The sequence below is a fragment of the Salmo salar genome, chromosome 04, assembly GCF_965601325.2.
Source record: "Salmo salar chromosome 04, fSalSal1, whole genome shotgun sequence".
Lineage (NCBI taxonomy): Eukaryota > Metazoa > Chordata > Actinopteri > Salmoniformes > Salmonidae > Salmo > Salmo salar.
In genome coordinates, this window is record NC_138294.1 from 36432283 (window position 1) to 36454987 (window position 22705).

The 22705-nt window shown below is 42.7% G+C and overlaps 1 protein-coding gene across 1 annotated transcript; it reads right to left on the reverse strand.

The window, feature by feature from the left end:
- Nucleotides 1-1149: 1149 nt before the first annotated feature.
- Nucleotides 1150-4542, reverse strand: cldn2 (claudin 2). The gene has a single exon (XM_082974364.1). It carries the CDS (start codon nt 3563-3565, stop codon nt 2729-2731), a length of 837 nt encoding a protein of 278 aa, XP_082830490.1. The 5' UTR covers nt 3566-4542; the 3' UTR covers nt 1150-2728.
- Between the last annotated feature and the right edge of the window lie 18163 nt (nt 4543-22705).

Below are 22705 nucleotides of genomic sequence, written 5' to 3' on the forward strand. Positions count from 1 at the left end.
GTACCCCACTGCTCATTATGAGTGTCATTCCTCTGGTGGGTCACTAGACGTCCCTATACCCCACTGCTAATTCTGAGTGGGTGTCATTCCTCTGGTGGGTCACTAGACATCCCTGTACCCCACTGCTCATTCTGAGTGAGTGTCATTCCTCTGGTGGGTCACTAGACGTCCCTGTACCCCACTGCTCATTATGAGTGGGTGCCATTCCTCTGGTGGGTCACCAGACGTCCCTGTACCTCACTGCTCAATCTGAGTGGTTTTGCCTTGCACTCATTGACCTGTTTGCCATAATCTGCCTTTGGATCCTGTTCTGGAACTGTAGAGGGCAGAGTAGCCACTTGAGAGAGTTGTATTCTTCTCTCCTTTCCCACAGAGCAAGGAACCTTTTTCTTCTCATGTTGAAATGATAATGGTCAGATAAGGTACATATATGACTAGTAGTCCTGACTGGTAGGCCATTTTTAAAACTCACTGAAAAGATAAGCTTGGTGTTCCACCCCGTGATTTAAGTGAAGTTTGTACACAAAATGATCAAGTAGGATGATCAACTAACAGTCCCAGGGACACAGTTTGAATGGAGCGGGAATAAACGGAAATACATACTGTATGTATGGAGAGAATGTGTGTTAGGTTGTGTTTGTTTTTCCCACCAGCAGAAGTGTGTGTTAAACCGTGCACAATACTGCTCAATCAAGGTTAAAGTCCAAGGGTGTCAGTTTACAGCAGTCTTTTTAGAGGTCGTTTTAGGGGTCATTAACCCCACATACAGTTACGTTGCTTTCCCACCAATACAAGGAAACAGCGGTCTTGTCTGTCTACTGTATACCTGTGGACAACAGCCAAAGTGACCTGTTTTCAAATCATCTGTCAAATCACCTCAACCTCCCCAAGTACCTCACTCCTGTCACCAACACCGAAACTAACTACCCATTGATTAGAGGGGAGTTTGTCTTTGTTGCTTGTTTTGGGTTTATTTGCGCCCATCTTTCCTTCTTGTTTGTCTTTCATCATCGTTCATGGCTCATCTGTTTTGGAATGGAATGGGACATAAGGGTCCCTCTACAACAGAGATGCAGTAGATAACATTCAGGTTAATAAGCCGTCCTTGGGCTTCATCTGTAATAAAATGAAAATGACTGACGGTTCTAATGAAGATCAAAATATATTTTATTTAGTTAAATCACTTGCTTTTTTCTTAACTATTTTGACTGCAAAATATCTTTGGAAAATAGAAGTTATGGTTAGAAAGTGTTGAAATTATTTGTAAACAGGTCTTAATATGAAAAAACGATGAAAAAACAAAATCAGTAGTGTTAAATCACATGAAACAGAAGAAATCATTTAAACTTTCACATGAATGATTATCAATCAAAAGAAACATGTAGAGGAGATTAGCTAACATAGTAATTGATAATGAACATTTGTCAATGATTTTAATTCACAGAGTCTGGGGTGGGGAGGGGGGTTCTACTAAGCTAACATATGGAATTGTTTTAAGATGGTCATACCAAGGATCATTTATTATTTGATTTTGAATTTTAGGACCCATTTAGGTATAAAAACATATTTATTTTATACATTTTTTTATGAAACATTAAATTTGGCTTTACTGCTATTAGCCCATAGAAATGCATTGAATAACAGATTCATACATGGAAAAACAGAAAAAAATATCAAAAGGACGTTTGTTTTAAAGTGTCTGTCCTGTATCTGAGAGATATAAGACAGATCAGGAAATGATTATACAAATGTATATTTTTTTGCAATATTTAACACATTTTCTGGGGCACTAAGCTACCATTACATACTTCCATTCATTTTTTCAACTGCTACCGGGCTACCTTCAGACGAGGCTTGTGTGGGTCGTAGAGCAAAAAAATAGAGGGGTCATATTAGTGTGCAGCCCAAACTGTTGGGACGCTACACACAGAAGTTGGCAGATTGGCGGTACCGACTTCAGACGAGTCCCAAGACGCTTGTGGGGGTTGTAGAGCAAAACGGAGAACACCATCGTGTTTGTGAGAGTCACTACATATGTTTTCATTAGAACACTGATTTTCGGGATGTCTCATGGTCTGACAACCACCGCTGTAGTTCGGCCACCTTCCACTGCAGATGAGGAAGGTCAACATCGGCGGATGTGCTGGATTGACACACAGTCCATGCAGATATCTCTAGCTTAAACAGACAGATTTTGATGGGGATTTTTTTATTATGCCCATTTCGATTTCCGCGTGGCCGTGGACATCGACTCTAGGGTGAAAAGGCATAAAAGAAAGTGTGTCCTAAAAACCTATTTGGTTGAGTGATACAGTATCGCTGTTGGTGGACCTTACTGAAGAGGCTGGCACAGCCTGCAGTGCGAGGTCACTGGGGTACATTAGCTGTGTGTGATTACTGAGTGTGTGTTTACTTTCAAGAGACCTTATCTCCAGATGGAGCAAACACTTCAGAGTAATCACATCAAGACAGATGTTACTGCAATAAATCAATTTTCAATAGTAAATCAACTATAAAACATGCTCAGTTCGTTCAGTCACTACAGTACTGTATGCATGGTCAAGCACTACAAGTCTCTCTGAGTTCCATTGTGAGGAGCAGTTAATTGTAAATGATAACACAGTCAGTTACCTTAGCATGTTGTTGGGGTGGTCATTCTCTGCACCACATACTGTATAGAAGAGACAGCGTGATGTGTGTGTGAATGTTAACATTGGCCTGAACACGATCAGACGTACCCGGTGACATCGTAGCCCACTGCAGGGTTGCGACGTGGGTCTTTCTTGGCCCCCTGGGCGGGGGTGCTGGACTGGGTAGTAGTGCTGGTGTGACTTCTTGCCAGGGTCGCTGCCTTGGTGGCAGCGTTCACCCCCATCTGTAGCGTTGGGTTCCTATACGTCTGTGAGCTGGTCCTGGCCCTCCCAGTGGCTACCCCCATGCCCGGGGCTGGGTAGGGGTACCCTCCACCGTGTCTCCTCCCTCCACGGCGCCCCCCATCCGCCTTCTCACAGCAGGAGACACACAGCAGCCCCCCGCCCAGCATGGAGAGCAGGGCGGCGGCCAGCCCCACGTACAGACAGTCCCCCAGCTCGTACTTCAGGCTGTTGGGCAGGTTGGCTTGGTAGAAGGTCTGGACAACCTCGTGGGTGGTCCACGACACCGGGATCAGAGCCAGGAACCCTGCGGTGAGGAAGAGGCCTCCCCCAGTACCGGCCACTCGGCCTTTAGCCTCGGAGCCCTCCATGCAGATGGTACACTGCATGCCCACGGTGGAGATGATGATGGCCAGGACGGAAAAGACCACGGAGACCACCATCAGGGCCCGGGAGGCCTGGAGGTCTGAGTGTAAGGCCAGCATGGAGTTGTAGGTCTCACACTGGAAGGCTCCGGTGCTCTGGTAGACACACTCCATCCAGAGGCCCTTCATATTGGTCACGCTAGTGATGATGTTGGGCCCGATGTGGGCAGATGTCCGCCAGTGGGGAAGCACTGTGGACACCAGGGTACCCAGCATGCCTAGCAGACCCATGATGAAGCCCATCAGTTCTAGAGCAGCTGACGCCATGGCTGTGGTGGACTGATGATGATAATGATATACCTTCTTGCTGCTGTTTCAGTTAACTCCAGCTCTCCGTCCTTTTAACTCATACACTCTCACTGGTCCTCCTTCCCCACACTAACACACACACTGCACTCTCTTCTACTACAAACACGATTGCTATTACGGTACTGTTGCCTGTTACAATCCTCTAAGCTCGCTGCTCTCTCTTTGACTGTAACTTGCCATAGAACCAGTTCCAATCCTGTGGTAACTCCTTACTCACACCCAGTCTCTCTCTCTCTCTCTCTCTCTCTGACACACACTGGTTAGCAAAGACTGACCTTCCGACTGACTGGTGACTTGATTGAATCCATGTTCCTCACCATAACACTCGGTAGCCACTCTTCAAACCCTCCAGATGGAGTGTTACACTCTCAATGATGTTCTCTCTCTCTCAATGATGTTCTCTCTCTCAATTCTTGTTCTACTCTAGTCTCAATCCTGACTTTTGTCTTTTTTCCCTCTCTCTTTCCTCCACTCTCTACTGCTCAGTATATTGCACCTCTCTCTTTGTGTTTTGTGAACCCACAATCAAACTAACCTATCAGGTCCTTCACCTCTCCATGTACACAGACACTGGCATCCCCATTGGCACAGTGGGTTAAACATTCATTCAGCAATCAGTCATCTCTTTCCCAAAACAGACCTTTGGTACACGGTTCTGGCTACAACAAGGCCAGCTGATGGACAGGCCAGGCTAAAGAGAGCAGCATCTCTCCTGTATCTTCGCCAAACACTTCTATGGAACTGAGGGTAAACGAGGGAAATAAATATTAAGAAAGGGAGATCAAATTTAGCAATATTGAAAACTAAAACCCTAAAACAAATCCCATAGCTGTAATGTTACATTATTGATTGAAACAACATCACTCACACACACACACGTACCGTCACAAAACCCCTGCGTCTGGCTGAGAGATGGTCATGTTATTCCTTAATGGAGACAGACAAGTGTGTGTTCATACTAGGCCTAAGTGTGTATGAGACCTGACGCTCTGCTCCTAATCTGTATTAATCTGTGCTCACATGTCACCAACAGCATAATGGGATTAGCATGTAATCCAGCCACTCTTTCAGTGGAGCAGATAAAGAGAGTTTGGGGGAGAGAGGGAGGGAGAGGTCCAAGGTCCAAATGCACCAGAAACACAACATGATTATTAAGAGCAGTCTATATGGGCATACTGTACCAACCATAGAATTGGAATGAATGGGCCTTCTGGCCATTCTACTGCCAATGTTTGTCTATGGAGATTGCATGGCTGTGTGCTCGATTTTATACATCTGTCAGCATCGGGTGTGGCTGAAATAGCCGAATCCACTAATTTGAAGGGGTGTCCACATACTTTTGTATATATAGTGTATGTAACACTTTAGAGTGTGATTTTTACACTAGGTCAGTGTTAAAGGATTTACACTAGGTCTACCATTCAAAAGTCTGCAGACAGTAATTTCAAAGCAAAGCATTTACTATGCAACATTACAATAAGCAGAGTAGAAAAGGATTATAGCACATGCTATCCATTCAACAATTCCAAAGCAGCTGTACTATTAAATAATTGTTTAACTGTGAAAGGTTTTGTCTAAATGTTTTTTACATCCAAGATAAGTGTCCCAATCCAAAATCATCCCCTAAACCCTATGTCCTATGCACTTGTGGAGATCTGAGAGGAATTGACAGGTGCATCAACTGGTATAGCTTGACCTTGCCCCACTAGGTGGAATTTACACCATATTGTGTATACCAATCAAATTCTCTCAGATCTCCACAAGTGCATAGGGTTTAGGGGATGATTTTGGATTGCCTCAGTGAGGCTTCATTACAGCCGGCTGCCTTGAGTGGAATTGAAGGTAAAAAAATAACAAAAAATGTGTTGTAGTCTTCTACAGGTAAAATAAAGTGCACAGGATATTATACAAAATATCCTGTAACAAACATTTTACATTTACATTTTAGTCATTTAGCAGACGCTCTTATCCAGAGCGACTTACAGTAGTGAATGCATACATTTCTTTCCGTACAAACATAATGCATTTTGGACAACTAACATTTCTTTGGTATCACTTCATTTGAATACTCTCCAAAGTAGATGGTTTGTAGATGTTCAATAACTGTCAACATTTCAGCTAACCCTCCATTAACCCTAACCCTTATCCTAACTCTAAATTTAACGCTTACCCTAACCTTAACCCATATCTAGGTTTCCAAAGGGTCGGAAACTTTCCGGTAAATTTCTGTAATTATTCCGGAAATTTTCCATGGGAAGTTATGCCTGGGAATTTGGGGAATTTTGCATAAATTCATCAAAAAAGTTAGTTTATAACAGTGAGCCTTTTTGTGGAATACACATAAGGCAATTCTAGGTCTTGTGGCATATTTTGGTTCAACTATCCCCAATTCAATGGAATTGCCACCCTCTGCATGCACAGTGCATTCTTCTATAACATGTGCAGTGCACTCTTCCATCACATGTACAGCTGATTCTCAAGATCTTGCACACTAATGAGATGCTATTGAGCCCACTCTACTACACTGTCTGAGCCAAGGACTACATGCTTTCTGGTAAGTTTTGATTACAATACTGGGTGGGGTGAAGATATTTTATATCTGTACATGGAATTGTATTTGTTATTTTTTTGACCATTCTTTTTCTAATCTTTACAGGAAAATGCCACATCTGATGTGTGGAGACATTTCACTGCAGTTAATGTAGAAGGAAAAACTGTGTACATTTGCCATTACTGTGCCAAATCATATGGAAGAATGCAACAAAGATGCAGAATCATCTGGCCAAGTGCATAATGTTCCCTCAGCGCTCACAACAAGCAACCTCTGGCAAAAGTCCCTCTACTTCTATTTGAGGTGAAAATGATGAATCAGACACCTTATTGATAGCAACAGCTCATAGTTCTCCTGGAATCAGAAGTTTTTTGACTCAATGGAGGAACATAGTCAGAGAAATGCTGATGAATGTCTTGCTCGAGCTGTGTATGTAACTGGTTCACTCTCTGATGTTCACAGGCAATGTGTATTGGAAGAGATTTCTGAATGTTCTTCGCCTAGGGTACACCCCTCCAACCAGACATGCTTTATCTACTCATTTGCTGGATACAGAGTTCAACAGAGTTCAAGTGAAGGTCAAGCAAATCATAGAGAAAGCAGACTATTGCAAACATCTCTGATGGGTGGTCGAATGTTCGTGGGCATGGAATAGTTAACTACATCATCTCCACCCCTCAACCAGCATTCTAAAAGAGCACAGACACAAGGGACAACAGACACACCGGTCTCTACATTGCAGATGAGCTGAAGGCAGTCATCAATGACCTTGGACCACAGAAGGTATTTGCACTGGTGACAGACAATGCTGTGAACATGAAGGCTGCTTGGTCTAAAGTGGAGGAGTCCTACCCTCACATCACACCCATTGGCTGTGCTGCTCATGCATTGAATCTGCTCCTCAAGGACATCATGGCACTGAAAACAATGGATACACTCTATAAGAGAGCCAAGGAAATGGTTAGGTGTGTGAAGGGTCATCAAGTTATAGCAGCAATCTACCTCACCAAGCAAAGTGAGAAGAATAAGAGCACCACATTGAAGCTGCCCAGCAACACCCATTGGGGTGGTGTTGTCATCATGTTTGACAGTCTCTTGGAGGGGAAGGAGTCTCTCCAAGAAATGGCCATATCACAGTTTGCCGATATGGACAGTCCCATCAAGAGGATCCTCCTGGATGATGTATTTTGGGAGAGAGTGGTAAGCAGCCTGAAACTCCTGAAACCTATAGCAGTAGCCATTGCACAGATTGAGGGAGACAATGCCATCCTGTCTGATGTTCAGACTCTGCTTGCAGATCTGTACTGCCCTGCCCACTTCACTGTTGCTCCAAGCAGAGGAAACTGCAGTTCTGAAATACATCAAAAAGCATGAAGACTTCTGCCTGAATCCCATACATGTCGCAGCATACATGTTGGACCCCAAGTATGCTGGCAAGAGCATTCTGTCTGGTGCAGAGATCAACAAGGCCTATGGTGTCATCACTACCATGTCTCGCCACCTTGGCCTGGATGAGGGCAAGGTTCTTGGCAGTCTGGCAAAGTACACTTCCAATCAAGGGCTTTGGGATGGAGATGCAATATGGCAGTCGTGCCAACATATCTCATCAGCCACCTGGTGAAAGGGACTTTGTGGATCTGAGGCTCTTTCCCCTGTTGCCTCCATCATCCTCCAAATCCCACCAACATCAGCCGCCTCAGAGCGCAACTGGTCCTTGTTTGGGAACACACACAAACCAAAGCACACAACAGGCTGGCCAATACAAGGGTTGAAAAATTGGTGTCAATCCGGGCAAATAGTTTAGTTTCTAGACTATCATTTTACAGATGTATGTTGAATACATTTTTGGGAGATTGATAAAGGAATTTATATGTTTAAAGTAAGGGAAGACCCCCCTGAAATGGAAAAAAATGTATGGGAACATATTGGCACCGTACGAAACATACATGATGTACAATACCACTCACTTGGAGGCCGTTTCATTCAAAACATATTGCAAATGTCATATGGCAAATGCCAAGTGTCACACAGTAAAAATCCAATCGATGGCGAGCTCGCTCCACCGTGAATTTTCTTATTGCAAATGTAACACAAGTCAAGACCCAAGAATAACATTTTGAAAATGTGCATTTTTTTTCGAAAACGTATCACCCCCTTAAAAAAGTGCTTTCTGGACTGTTTTTCAAAATCAGAATGCACACCCAGGACTGCTACTTCAATAACAAATGTTGGTTTGGTCCAAAATAATCCATCGTTATATCCGAATAGCGGCGTTTTGTTCGTGCGTTCCAGACACTATCCGAAATGGTAAAGAAGTGTCGCGCGCATGGTGCAATTCGTGACAATAAAATTCTAAATATTCCATTACCGTACTTCGAAGCATGTCAACCGCTGTTTAAAATCAATTTTTACGACATTTTTCTCGTAGAAAAGCGATAATATTCCGACAGGGAATCTCCTTTTCGGCAAACAGAGGAAAAAATCCCAAAGGCGGGGGCGGTCGGGTCACGAGCATAAGCCCAGTGTCCCTTGATCGGCCACTTGAGAAAGGCGATAATGTGTTTCAGCCTGGGGCTGGAATGACGACATTCTGTTTTTTCCCGGGCTCTGAGCGCCTATGGACGACGTGGGAAGTGTCACGTTAGAGCAGAGATCCTTAGTAAATGATAGAGATGGAAAAGAAGTTCAAGAAATGGTCAGACAGGCCACTTCCTGTAAAGGAATCTCTCAGGTTTTGACCTGCCATTTGAGTTCTGTTATACTCACAGACACCATTCAAACAGTTTTAGAAAATTTTGGGTGTTTTCTATCCATATGTAATAAGTATATGCATATTCTAGTTACTGGGTAGGAGTGGTAACCAGATTAAATCGGGTATGTTTTTTATCCAGCCGTGTCAATACTGCCCCCTATCCTAAACAGGTTAACAGGTGTGCCTTGTTAAAAGTTAATTTGAGGAAGTCTTTCCTTCTTAATGCCATTGAGCTAATCAGTTGTGTTGTGACAAGGTAGGGGTGGTGTACAGAAGATATCCCTATTTGGTAAAAGACCAAGTCCATATTATGGCAAGAACCACTCAAATAAGCAAAGAGAAACGACAGTCCATCATTACTTTAAGACATGAAGGTCAGTCAATGCAGAACATTTCAAGAACTTTGAAACTTTCTTCAAGTGCAGTCGCAAAAACCATGGTCGAATTGCTGAAAAGAAACCACTACTAAAGGACACCAATAAGAATAAGAGACTTGGGGTGCACGTGATGCCGCGGAGCTGAGCAGACTTTGACAAACTGAGCTCTTCAAAGTTATTCCATTATTACCTAAATAACAACGTTGAAACAATATTCTAACATCGGCTGATAAATTGTCAAGTACTTACCTTCCCAAAGAGCTATGGACCTCCGGCCGAGAAGGACGACCAAAACGTTGTTGATTCCCAAGATAACGATAACACTACAGCTAGCAAGATTAGCATTAGCCCTCATAACTCAGACAACAGTTCCAGACTGTTGCTCTCAGCAGCCTCTTCTGAGCCTGCCGACATGCTTGCTACTTTCCTCCGGGAAATTCAAGATGGTAACAAAGGTCTTTCTCTGAAAATTGACAAGAAATTGTCTGAACTCCATTCTTCCATTGATGACCTTAAATCGTCCTTGAATGATCTCCTTTTGAGAACAACTGAGGCTGAGTTGCACATTAGCACAGTTGAAGATACCATCACTCGGCAAGACCAGGTTCTGATACAACTGCAGAAGGACAATGCCTACCTCAAAAACAAGGTAGACCAGATGGAGAACTAGAGCAGACGTAGCAATATTCGGGTGGTGGAATCGAAAGAGGACAGCAAGGGCCGTGACCTGGTCCATTTCTTCACTCAATGGATCCCGGATGTCCTAGGCATAATCAACTTCACCAAGCCGTTGGAATTCGAATGCGCCCACAGAACATCAGCACCGAAACCCCGGCCAGATGAGCCCCCACGGGCCGTCCTGATCAGGTTCTTCTGTTTCCAGGACAGAGAGAAGATACTGCAGCTCGCAAGAGCCAAAGGGGAAATCACCATCGATGGTAAGAGGGTCAGCCTTTTCCCGGATATGAGCGCGGATCTTGCCAGACGTCCAAGCAGTTCAGACCAGCCGCTAAAGCACTGAAGGAGAAGAACATCACCGGCTACCTCATTCACCCTGCGCGAATGAAAGTTCAGTACAATGGCCGAAGCCATCTCTTTGACACACTGGGAGAAGTGTTCACTTTTCTCAAAGATCTGAACCACGTCTGAATCAGGATGGTCTCTCTGGGGGATAAAATGCAGTTTTATTTTTTTCTTCTTTTCTTATCCATGCTTTCCTGGGACTGAACTGCTGATATCTTCTTGGAATTTGGATCCGTTTACCCCGCTATCCAGTCGCTATAATTGATTTGTACATTTTCAACTAACCGTTTTTTCCCCGGGGTGAGTTCTATTACATTTACAAGAGAGTATATTTTGGTTTAGTCAATATCCACTGGGCGAAGCAAATTAGTGGGCTTAGGCCCACTGCTTTCCCCCCCATTTATGTTTCTCCTCTCCCGAAAAGAGACTCAAGCAGCCCTTACCGGGGCAGTAAATATTCAGCCATAAATGTCTATTCATAACATTTGTTTTCAACTTAGAGAGGTTGCAGGTTTTAGTTTACGCCAAGGTTTAGCTAGTAAGATCAAGATGGAAAGCGAGCAACAACGTATCTCTACAAGTGTTGTCATGTTTGATTGTTGGGATTGTGGTTTTAGTCTGACAATCGGCATGGGTGGGGTTTCTGTTTTTTTTCTATGTTTAATGTAATTTCCTTCCTAAAGAGACACATAGGTCACTTCTGTGTTGAAACTAAAGTTGGAACATTAACTGACTATTTACATATGAGGAATTCCCATTTGGTTGTATATTTGAAACCCAACCCATGCTTAATCCACTAATATATGTCACATTCAACGTAAAAGGTCTTAACAGTCCAATTAAAAGGAAAAGTGTCTATACATACCTTAAGAAATTAAAGGCTGACATTGTGTTTTTACAAGAAACACATCTTACAGCCAGTGAACAATAGAAATTGAAGAGGGAATGGGTAGGACAAGTTTTTGCGTCCTCTTTTAACTCCAAAGCAAGAAGAACTGCAGTTTCATAATTGGACACATCCCCTTCTGCGTCAACAACACCATCTCTGATCCCTCAGGCTGGTTTGTTTTGGTGCATGGGAATATGTTTTCAGAGTCTTGGACCCTATTGAATATTTATGCTCCTAACTTCAAACTCAAACGATTGCGTCGCCTGGTTCACCAACTACTTCTCTGACAGAGTTCAGTGTGTCAAATCAGAGGGCCTACTGTCTGGACCTCTGGCAGTCTCTATGGGGGTACCACAGGGTTCAATTCTTGGGCCAACTCTTTTCTCTGTATACATAAATGATGTCGCTCTTGCTGCTGGTGAATCTCTGATCCACCTCTACGCAGACGACACCATTCTGTACACTTCTGGCCCTTCTTTGGACACTGTGTTAACAACCCTCCAGACGAGCTTCAATGCCATTCAACTCTCCTTCCGTGGTCTCCAACTGCTCCTAAACACAAGTAAAACTAAATGCATGCTCTTCAACCGATCGCTGCCTGCACCTGCCCGCCTGTCCAGCATCACTTCTCTGGACGGTTCTAACTTAGAATTTGTGGACAACTACAAATACCTAGGTGTCTGGTTAGACTGTAAACTCTCCTTCCAGACTCACATCAATCATCTCCAATCCAAAGTGAAATCTCGAATTGGCTTCCTATTTCGCAACAAAGCATCCTTCACTCATGCTGCCAAATATACCCTCGTAAAACTGACCATCCTACCAATCCTCGACTTCGGCGATGTCATTTACAAAATAGCTTCCAATACCCTACTCAACAAGCTGGATGCAGTCTATCACAGTGCCATCCGTTTTGTCACCAAAGCCCCATATACTACCCACCACTGCGACCTGTACGCTCTCGTTGGCTGGCCTTCGCTTCATAATCGTCGCCAAACACATTGGCTCCAGGTCATCTACAAGACTCTGCTAGGTAAAGTCCCCCCTTATCTCCGCTCACTGGTCACCATAGCAGCACCCACCTGTAGCACGCGCTCCAGCAGGTATATCTCTCTGGTCACCCCTAAAGCCAACTCCTCCTTTGGTCGTCTCTCCTTCCAGTTCTCTGCTGCCAATGACTGGAACGAACTACAAAAATCTCTGAAACTGGGAACACTTATCTCCCTCACTAGCTTTAAGCACCAGCTGTCAGAGCAGCTCACAGATCACTGCACCTGTACATAGCCCATCTATAATTTAGCCCAAACTACTACCTCTTCCCCTACTGTATTTATTTATTTTATTTATTTTGCTCCTTTGCACCATATTATTTATATTTTATCTTTGAACTTTCTTCAAACTACAAATCTACCATTCCAGTGTTTTTCTTGCTATACTTTATTTACTTTGCCACCATGGCATTTTTTTGCCTTTACCTCCCTTATCTCACATCATTTGCTCACATTGTATATAGTCTTATTTATTTTTTTCTTCTACTGCATCATTGATTGTATGTTGTTTTACTCCATGTGTAACTCTGTGTTTTTGTATGTTGTCGAACTGCTTTGCTTTATCTTGGCCAGGTCGCAATTGTAAATGAGAACTTGTTCTCAACTTGCCTACCTGGTTAAATAAAGGTGAAATAAAATAAATAAATAAAAACTTTGATGACCATATGTTTATTCAGAATGTCTTCCTTCAGGCTGCTCAAGCACCACCAGGATGGCTACTGGCTGGAGGAGATTTAATTTTTTGTTTAGATACAGTTCTTGATAGGTCCTCTGATAAACCCTCACTTCTTACCAAAGCCGGCAAGCTCACCATGTCCTTCATGAAAGATCTTAATTTCCTAGACATCTGGAGACAGTTGCACCCACAGGATAGGGACTACTCTTTTTATTCACACCCACACAAGACACACACGCATAGATAACTTTTTACTATCGACCCAACTGTTTCATAGTGTTAGATATCGAGTATCTCCCCAGATTGCTTAGTGACCATTCTCCTCTGGTATTATCAATCTCCATTCCTACCAAGGTAAATGGAGCATATAGATGGAGACTAAATTCTACACTCCTGAAGCAACCTGAATTTTGTGCATTCATCAAAGAGCAGATCAATATTTTTACTTTGATAAACAAACCCTCTTCTCCTGACAGTGTCATTCTTTGGGACACATTGAAAGCCTATCTGAGGGACAGATAATTTCCTATACTAAAGGGCTGAAGAGAAAACACATTGTGGAACCCAATGTCCTTGAATCTGAAATCTCTGAGATAGAGAAAACCTACCAAAGAGGCCCAACTAAAGACCTATACAGGTTTTTGGTAAATAAAAAACGAATATAATACTCTGAACACGTATCAAGCTGAGAGGGCCATCACTAAATCAAAACAGCGTTACTACGAGCTTGGAGAGAAATCACACAAAGTATTGGCATGGCAACTGAAAGCAGAGGAAAGTAAGAGGACAATTAATGCTATAGAAACTCTTACTAATGAGATATCTTTCGACCCTACTGAAATGAATGATACTTTTAAGAAATATTACGAGGACCTCTATACTTCCCAATCAAGTGATGATCTATCAGAGATCAACTCTTTTCTCTCCTCTCTCAATGTCACGTCCTGACCAGTAAAAGGGGTTATTTGTTATTGTAGTTTGGTCAGGGCGTGGCAGGGGGTGTTTGTTTTGGGGTTTTTGGGTTATGTTCTATGTTAGTCTATTTCTATGTTTATTCTAGGTTGTCTATGTCTAGGTTGGAAGTGTTTGGGATTGGTCTCTAATTGGAGGCAGCTGTATCTCGTTGCCTCTGATTAGAGACTATATTTAAGTAGGGTTTTTTCTCTCATTGTGTTTGTGGGTGGTTATTTTCTGTTCAGTGTTTCGTGTACCTGACAGTACTGTTTGGCTGTCGTGTTTTTCTTGTTTTGTTTAGTGTTCTAAATAAAGTGAATTATGAGCACTCAACCCGCTGCACCTTGGTCTACTCCCTTCGACGGCTGTTACACTCAACCTCCCATGCCTGTCAGAGGAAGACAGAGAGCGCCTGAGTGAACACTTCTCAATCCCTGAATTGTTGGAGGCAATTAAATCTTTACTTTCTAATAAATCTCCTGGGGAGGATGGCTTCCCTCCAGAGTTCTATAAAGAATTTAGGGAGCTGTTGGTCCCCTACATTATGGAGGTGCTTAAAAAAGCCAGGGAGGACAACTGCTTTCCAGAGTCTTTCTCTCAAGCGGTGATTACTGTAATCCACAAGAAAGGGAAAAAACATTAAAGTGCGCCTCCTATAGACCAATCTCTCTCCTTAACACAGATTGTAAACTGGTCACCAAGATGCTATCTAAGAGACTGGAGTCATGTCTCCCCCTGTTGGTCAACCCAGATCAGACTGGCTTCATAATTAATATATTGTCCTCCAATAATCTCAGAAGGTTCTTTGATATAATTCACCTTGCTAACAAAAACAAAATACCTACTGTCTCAGTCTCCCTCGATGCTGAAAAGGCCTTTGATAGGGTTGAATGGCCATACCTCTTTCGCGTCTTGGAAAAGTTTGGTTTAGGTACCGTGTCTGTAAATTTGATAAAATCACTCTTCAAATTTCCTAAAGCTAGGTTTGCTACCAATGGGATCACTTCTTCCTCTTTCACTCTCTATAGGTGGAACAGACAAGGTTGCCCAATTATCCCCCACCTCTTTGCCCTCGCCATCGAACTGGCTGAGGCTATTAGAACGTGCCCTGACATACATGGCTTTGAGGTGGGCCCCAGACCCATAAGTTGTCACTCTTTACGGACGACCTTATCTTAATTCTAACAAATCCAGAACATTCCCTCTCTCATTTACCAATCCTATTACAGTGTTATAGTTCTTTCTCTGGATATAAGGTTAATTTTGATAAAAGCGAAATCTTACCGTTGTCTGTCTTTGACCATCACAACATCAGGCATAAGTTTCCTTTTAGATGGTCGCCTATGGGCTTCACATATTTGGACATAATGGTGGATGGTAACATTTTTTTACATTTTTACATTTTTGTCATTTAGCAGACGTTCTTATCCAGAACCTGAACAACCTCGATAAACTCAGTCTGGTCAGCTTGTTGCAAAAGGTGGAGGGTAACCTGTGTAAATGGATGGACTTGCCTCTCACTCTACTGGATAAAATTAATTGATTCAAATGAATGTCCTGCCCAGATTTCTATATTCGTTTCAATCTCTCCCCATCCCTGTGCCCACAGCATTATTTTCCTCTCTCGACAAGCTGACCAGACGGTTTATCTGGCACAGCAAAACCCCTAGAGTTAGCCTGGACAAACTGACCCTTGATTACTGTGAGGGCTTAAACCTCCCCAATTTCAGAATGTACTACTGGGCTGCACAGTCTAGGTTTCTGGCTCAGTGATTTGACAATGGTCCCTCTCCCTCATGGTTGAACATTGAAAAGTTTGAGGTAAATGATGACACTGGGGCATAATTGTTTTTCAAATGGGACAGAAAATCTATAAAAAACATTACAGACAACCCTTTAATCATACATTCTGTCCTGGCATGGTGCAAACTGCATGAGCTGTTCAGACGAGAGGGATTTCTTTCCCCTAAAACCCCTTTATGGAACAATCGATTGATTCCTATGTTTTTCCAGAATAGTAACTTTAGACCATGGTCTGATAAGGGTATTACTCTTCTGGAACATTGTTATGAGGAGGGAGTTCTTATGTCTTTTGATCAGCTGAAACAGAAATACCACTTGCCTAACAGGGACTTCTTTAGCTACCTACAAGTACAAAACTTTAGTAGGGTGAATCTCAAGGGACAATGGAACTTACCTAAGATGTCACCTATTGAACAACTCTGCCATGCAGACCAACCACTGTTTGAGACCATTTCCCATGTTTACAATGCTCTTATGTCAGGACTATCACTGCCTGAGCTAGATAAACCCTGACTTAGATGGGAAAAAGATCTGGGTATTAATCTTGATGAGGGTCTATGGAGTGACCTATGCAGGGATGATGTTACTTCCACATTGATCTCCAGATACAGACTGATCAAGTTTAATTTCCTCCATCAGCTCTATATCACCCCATCTAGACTGCAGTTCAACCCTGATATCTCCTCCCTATGTTTTAGATGTGGCTCAGATGAAGGAACATTCCTCCATTCCACTTGGCAATGTTCAAAACTACACGGTTTCTGGCAGGTAGTATGCGATACCATGTCCTCAATTCATGGGGTTGTATTCCCTTTAGACCCGGAGGTCTGTCTACTGGGTAATTTTACTAATTCCAATCTTAGGCAAAGCATACTATAAAGCTAACAGAAATATTGCTAGTGATTGCCAATAAATGTATTGCCTTCAAATGGAAATCGGATTCCCCCTGCCAGTTGCAATGTGGCTATCGGAAGTTAATAGTTGTATTCCACTGGAGAAAATGACTTACTGCTTGAGGAATAAGTTAAAGACATTTTACAGAATTTGGCAACCTTTTATTGACTATATGGAGAACCTCCCCTCCCCTCACATCACATTGATTAAATCTCTATATAATCCTTATATAATGTTTCACACGTAACATATAATATGTAGCTTACGGCAGGTGACCATATGATCCAATGTCTCATTATTATTATTTTTTTATTTTATTTTTTATTATGACTTATTTTCGCTTTGTCATATTGTGGTCCAATATCTTTACATTTTTGTTTTTAATGTTTTTAATTAATTGGAAAATGCTAAAATTAAAATATATATTTTTTTAAAGAATAAAAGACTTGCTTAGGCCAGGAAACATGAGCAATGAACATTAGATCAGTGTAAATCTGTCCTTTGGTCTGATGAGTTCAAATTTGAGATTTTTGGTTCCAACCGCCATGTCTTTGTGAGACACAGAGTAGGTCGACGGATTATCTCTGCATGTGTGGTTACCCCCGTGAAGCACTGAGGAGGAGGTGTGATGGTGTGGGGATGGTTTGCTGGTGACACTGTCAGTGATTTATTTAGAATTCATAGCACACTTAACCAGCATGGCTACCACAGCATTTTGCAGCGATACACCATCCCATCTGGTTTGCGCTTAGTGGGACTATCATTTGTTTTTCAACAGGACAATGACCTCCAGGATGTGTAAGGGCTATTTGACCAAGAAGGAGAGTGATGGAGTGCTGCATCAGATGACCTGGCCTCCACAATCACCAGACCTCAACCCAATTGAGATGGTTTGGGATCTGTTGGACCGCAGAGCGAAGGAAAAGCAGTCAACAAGTGCTCAGCATGTGTGGGAAATCCTTCAAGACTGTTGAAAAAGCATTCCTCATGAAGCTGGTTGAGAGAATGTCAAGATTGTGTAAAGCTGTCATCATGGCAAAGGGTGGCAACTTTGAAGACTCTGAAATCTAAAATACGTATATTTAGATGTGTTTAACACTTCTTTTGGTTACGACATGATTCCATATGTGTTATTTCATAGTTTTGATGTCCTCACTATTATTATACAATGTAGAAAATAGTAAAATAAAGGAAAACCCTTTGACTGGTAGTGTTATTATTCAGACCATTTACTCAGTACTTTGTTGAAGCACCTTTGGCAGCGATTACAGCCTCAAGTCTTCGTGGGTATAACGCTACAAGCTGACACACCTGTATTTGGGGAGTTTCTCCCATTCTTCTCAACAGATCCTCTCAAGCTCTGCCTGGTTGGATGGGGAGCGTTGCTGCACAGCTATTTTCAGGTCTCTCCAGGGATGTTCGATCGAGTTTAAGTTTGGGCTCTGGCTGAGCAACTCAAGGACATTCAGAGACTTGTCCCGAAGCCACTCCTGCATTGTCTTGGCTGCGTGCTTAGGGTCATTGTCCTGTTGGAAGGTGAACCTTCGCCCCAGTCTGAGGTCCTGAGCGCTCCGGAGCAGGTTTTCATCAATGATCTCTCTATACTTTTCTCCGTTCATCTTTCCCTCAATCCTGACTAGTCTCCCAGTCCCTGCCGCTGAAAAACATCCCGACAGCATGATGCTGCCACCACCATGCTTCACCATAGGGATGGTGCCAGGTTTCCTCCAGATGTGACGCTTGGCATTCAGGCCAAAAAGTTCAATCTTGGTATCATCAGACCAGAGAATCTTGTTTCTCATCGTCTGAGAGTCCTTTAGGTGCCTTTTGGCAAACTCCAAGCAGGCTTTCATATGCCTTTTACTGAGGAGTGGCTTCTGTCTGGCCACTCTTCCATACAGGCCTGATTGGTGGAGTGCTGCAGAGATGGTTGTCCTTCGGGAAGGTTCTCCCATCTCCACAGTGGAACTTTGGAGCTCTGTCAGAGTGACCATTGGGTTCTTGGTCACCTCCCTTCTCCCCCGATTGCTCTGTTTGAAGGGCGGCAAGATCTAGGAAGAGTTTTGGTGGATCCAAACTTATTTCATTTAAGATTGATGGAGGCCTCTGTGTTGTTGGGGACCTTCGATGCTGCAAAAAGTTTTTGCTACCCTTCCCCAGATCCGTGCCTCGACACAATCCTGTCTCAGAACTCTACGAACAATTCCTTCAACCTTATGGCTTGGTTCTTGCTGTGAAATGCACTGTCAACTGTGGGACCTTATACAGTGAGGGAAAAAAGTATTTGATCCCCTGCTGATTTTGTAGGTTTGCCCAGTGACAAAGAAATGATCAGTCTATAATTTTAATGGTAGGTTTATTTGAACAGTGAGAGACAGAATAACAACAAAAAAATCCAGAAAAAAGCATGTCAAAAATGTTATAAATTGATTAGCATTTTTAATGAGGGAAATAGGAGGACTGAATATTCACAACACAGTATACAATACTTCTATCTTTAGAGTGAACTTTGCGTAAAGATTGCTCCAATTGTTTCTGATGTTAGTGTGACCCTAGTAGAGGGTCACTTGGTGTCCAGTGTATGTGTGAAACCACAGTGTGTCTCTGCCGCTGGCCCTCCTGACCACGCCTCACCCCTCTGGCCTCATTACGGGAGGTGCTGGGGTGTCAGGTCAGCCTTCACCCCCTCTCCTCACACCTCCAACGGCACACTCTAGGGCCCAGTGCCCCCTCTCCCTCTCCCCCTCTCCTCTCTAGCACCTTGTTAGAGCCAGTCTCACCCTGAGAGGAAACACACTGCCTCTCCCAAAACTGAGACCTGTTCCCACACCACCACCTATAGACTACTACATTCCTTACCACCTGTACACACAGGCATGATGACACACACAGTCCCAGAAACACACTCTGAACTACTGACCCTGCTCTGACCTATAATACACAAGAATGAAATTACAGAGGTAACATTGATAATACAGGTATTAAAACAACTTAGCTGTTCACTGTCTGTCCAAAAGCATTTCGGAGACCATCATTCCATTTTGAAGATGACATCTTGACAACCTATAGAAATATAATACAAATACAACTCCTCAGAAACATGTTTGAAAATCATCAGAGACCAACACCAGAAGGATAAGGATGTAATTTCAAAACTAATCCTATATAAAATACATTTGGATATCCCTGGGAATTTAATTAAATTGTTTTTACAGCCACATCCCTCTTTCCCTCTCACTGCCCAGTGATGACATGAGAATCCAAGTAGCTGAATGTTAGGGGTATAAGATTGTAGGCTATGTCGTATTGTATGAGTTGACTTTCATTGTTCCTCTTCTAAATGAATACTGGTCAATACAGGGTCAGTGCAGTGGCTAAAAGTGTGTATCTGAGCTTGTTCAGGCATGTCAGTGAGTGTGTGAGTGCCTGCAGGTCACAGTGAGTCTAGGTGCTGATGTGGGAACTCTGGGACATTGCAATGTGTTTCTCCTGCATGAGACTGGCTCTAACAAGGTGTAGGAGAAAGAGGGGGGGGGGGGGGACTCTGGACCCTGGAGTGTGCTTGTGGTGGTGTGAGGGGATGGGGTGAAGGCTGACCTGACACACCAACACCTCCCCAAATGAGGCCTGAGGTGTGGTCAGGAGGGCCAGAGGCAAAGTCACTCTGTGGTTACACACATACATTGTGGACACACAGTGACCCTCAATGGGGTATCATTATATTTCATCATAGTGATATCTCTGTAATATTCTAGTGTAATGTAATGCAGTGTGCTGTTGAACTACTTTAATTGACTGTGGAGGCTACATTGTAAACATGGTGACTAAAACCAGATTTCTTAACTTTTGGGTAAATGCTCATTTTGGTCTCTTTGTTTTTATTTATTTTAATACATTTATTTTATTTTAATAAATGTTTTATGTAACCTTTATTTAACTAGGCAAGTCAGTTAAGAACAAATTGTTATTTTACAATGACGCGCTACCCCAGCCAAACCTTCCCCTAACCCGGTGCGCCCCCTATGGAACTCCCGATCAGGGCCGGTTGTGATACATTTATACTCATACTGTAAGCCTATATTGACTGTCTCTGAATATAACAGACTGTGGACTTAATGTGTCACTCAACTCTATATCTACTGTAAAACTTCAATTAATAGCCCGGCCGTTTATTTGCTTAAATCACTGAACACAGGCTTGAGACAGGCTTCTATTTGAGCCAGGCATTTATTTCCTTAATGCACACAGATTTTGCTCATTTGCATAGTTAAATGTTTAATTTCAGCATTCACTTCCACCATTTAAATACATTTCTTCATTTCCTGTGTTATCATTAACTCACTGTGTCACAGTGACTGTGCATTTTCGGCAGTTCTTCCTTTCACCACTATAGGGCGATCGTCCAATTTCTGGGGGGGTACTAAGCTAGCATATGGAATTATTTTAAGAAGGTCATAACATGGATCATTTAGCTATTTGATTTAGAATGGTTGCACCCCTTTAGGTATAATTTTTGTTAGGTATAATAATGTTAGCACGTAGAAACGCCTTGAATAACACATGCATAAATGGCAAAAAAAGACAGGCAAAAAAGAAATCATGAATACGTTTTTGAGGTGTCTGTCCTATATCTAGGATATATAAAAAAGCTCAATAAATATATATATTTTTTGGATACATATTTAACCCCTTATTTTTGTTAGAATCATCTACCTCCATACTTCCATTCATTTGTATGGGTTAGCTTCAGATGAGTCCCATGACACTTGTGGGGGTCGTAGAGCAAAACGGAGAACAGCATCTGTTTGTGAGAGTCTCCCCTTTACACAGTGGGGTCATAATGGTTTGTAGCCCAAACGGTTTGGACGCTACAGAAGTTTGTACATCAGCGTTACCAAATTCAGACCAGTCCCGTGGGGCTTGTTGGGGTCGTAGAGCAAAACGGAGAACACCATCGTGTTCATGAGTCTCATCTTTCAACAGAGTCATATTAGTCCAAACCATTCGGACGCTATAGACGTCTTTGTGAGAAGACCGATTTTTGGGATGTCTCATGGTCTGACAAACCATGAGCTGTAGCTCGCCCAACTTCCACCAAAGGCCCACATAGGCAGATGCGACTAATTGAGACGCAGCCTATGCAAAATGATATCTCTAGCTTAAACTGGGGGTTTTATTTTATTATGTTACTTAGATTGACGGACTCTTAAGGATTTTAAGGGAGTTATCTACAGGGAGGAAAAACTTGTGACAGGCATCCCAGGCATGTTTAGTGCCCATCGCTTGACCTGCATGTTGGATGGAAGAAAGAAAGCAAGAAAGTTATGTAAAGCTGGGGTATATGAGGTACGCAGTAAGAGCTTTTGTCCCCAAACCATTAGTGTACAAACTTTAAAGGATTTGGCCACGTTTCAAGTGTGTTCAGACGGGTGGAGTATACAGAAGATCGGAGTGAAGAATGGCCGTGTTGTAATTGTGGCGGGATCATGACCCAGAGTTCATGGAGCGCCCTTGAAGCAAGGATCATGTTGATGATTGATTTTCAGCAGGTCAGTATGAGTATTTTTATCCACATGCATTTTGTCTTTTGGGATCTTTTATTTTCATCCCGCACAGTTGGTGGCGACAATACACATTTTTGCGTGTAGTTCGCCATAAAACCCAAAGAAGAATAAGAAGAAGCTGTTAGCATCCAACGGCTAGCAGTTTCTTACTGCCGATAAAAACAGATGATAGTCATCATTTTTCAAGTCATTACTGAATTATTTAATGTAACAAATCAAACATTCTCGTAAATAATTCATGATAACCTCATATACAATTAATTTAGACCTGGCGTTTATTTAAAACGGGCGTTTATTTGCTGAAATGTGTGCAAACCCTGGCTATTAAAAGGGACAGGCTGCTATTTGAGATTGAGCGTTTAATTGAAGTTTTACAGCATATAACCTTAACTCAGTCAGCCTTAATTCAGTCTCTATATGGTCTCAACTTAGTCTCTATGTAATCTTTATTTTCATCTTCAAAAAGAGGTCAGTGGTTCAGCGTGTGGTTATTTGACCGAGTATGCCAGTGTGTCTCTCTTTTCCTGCGTAGGTCACAGCAGTAGCGCTGCGTGGGTAAAATCACT

Coding starts and splice junctions, on each gene's coding strand:
- cldn2 (XM_082974364.1), bottom strand. CDS start 3,565: ATGGCGTCAGCTGCTCTAGAACTGATGGGCTTCATCATGGGTCTGCTA.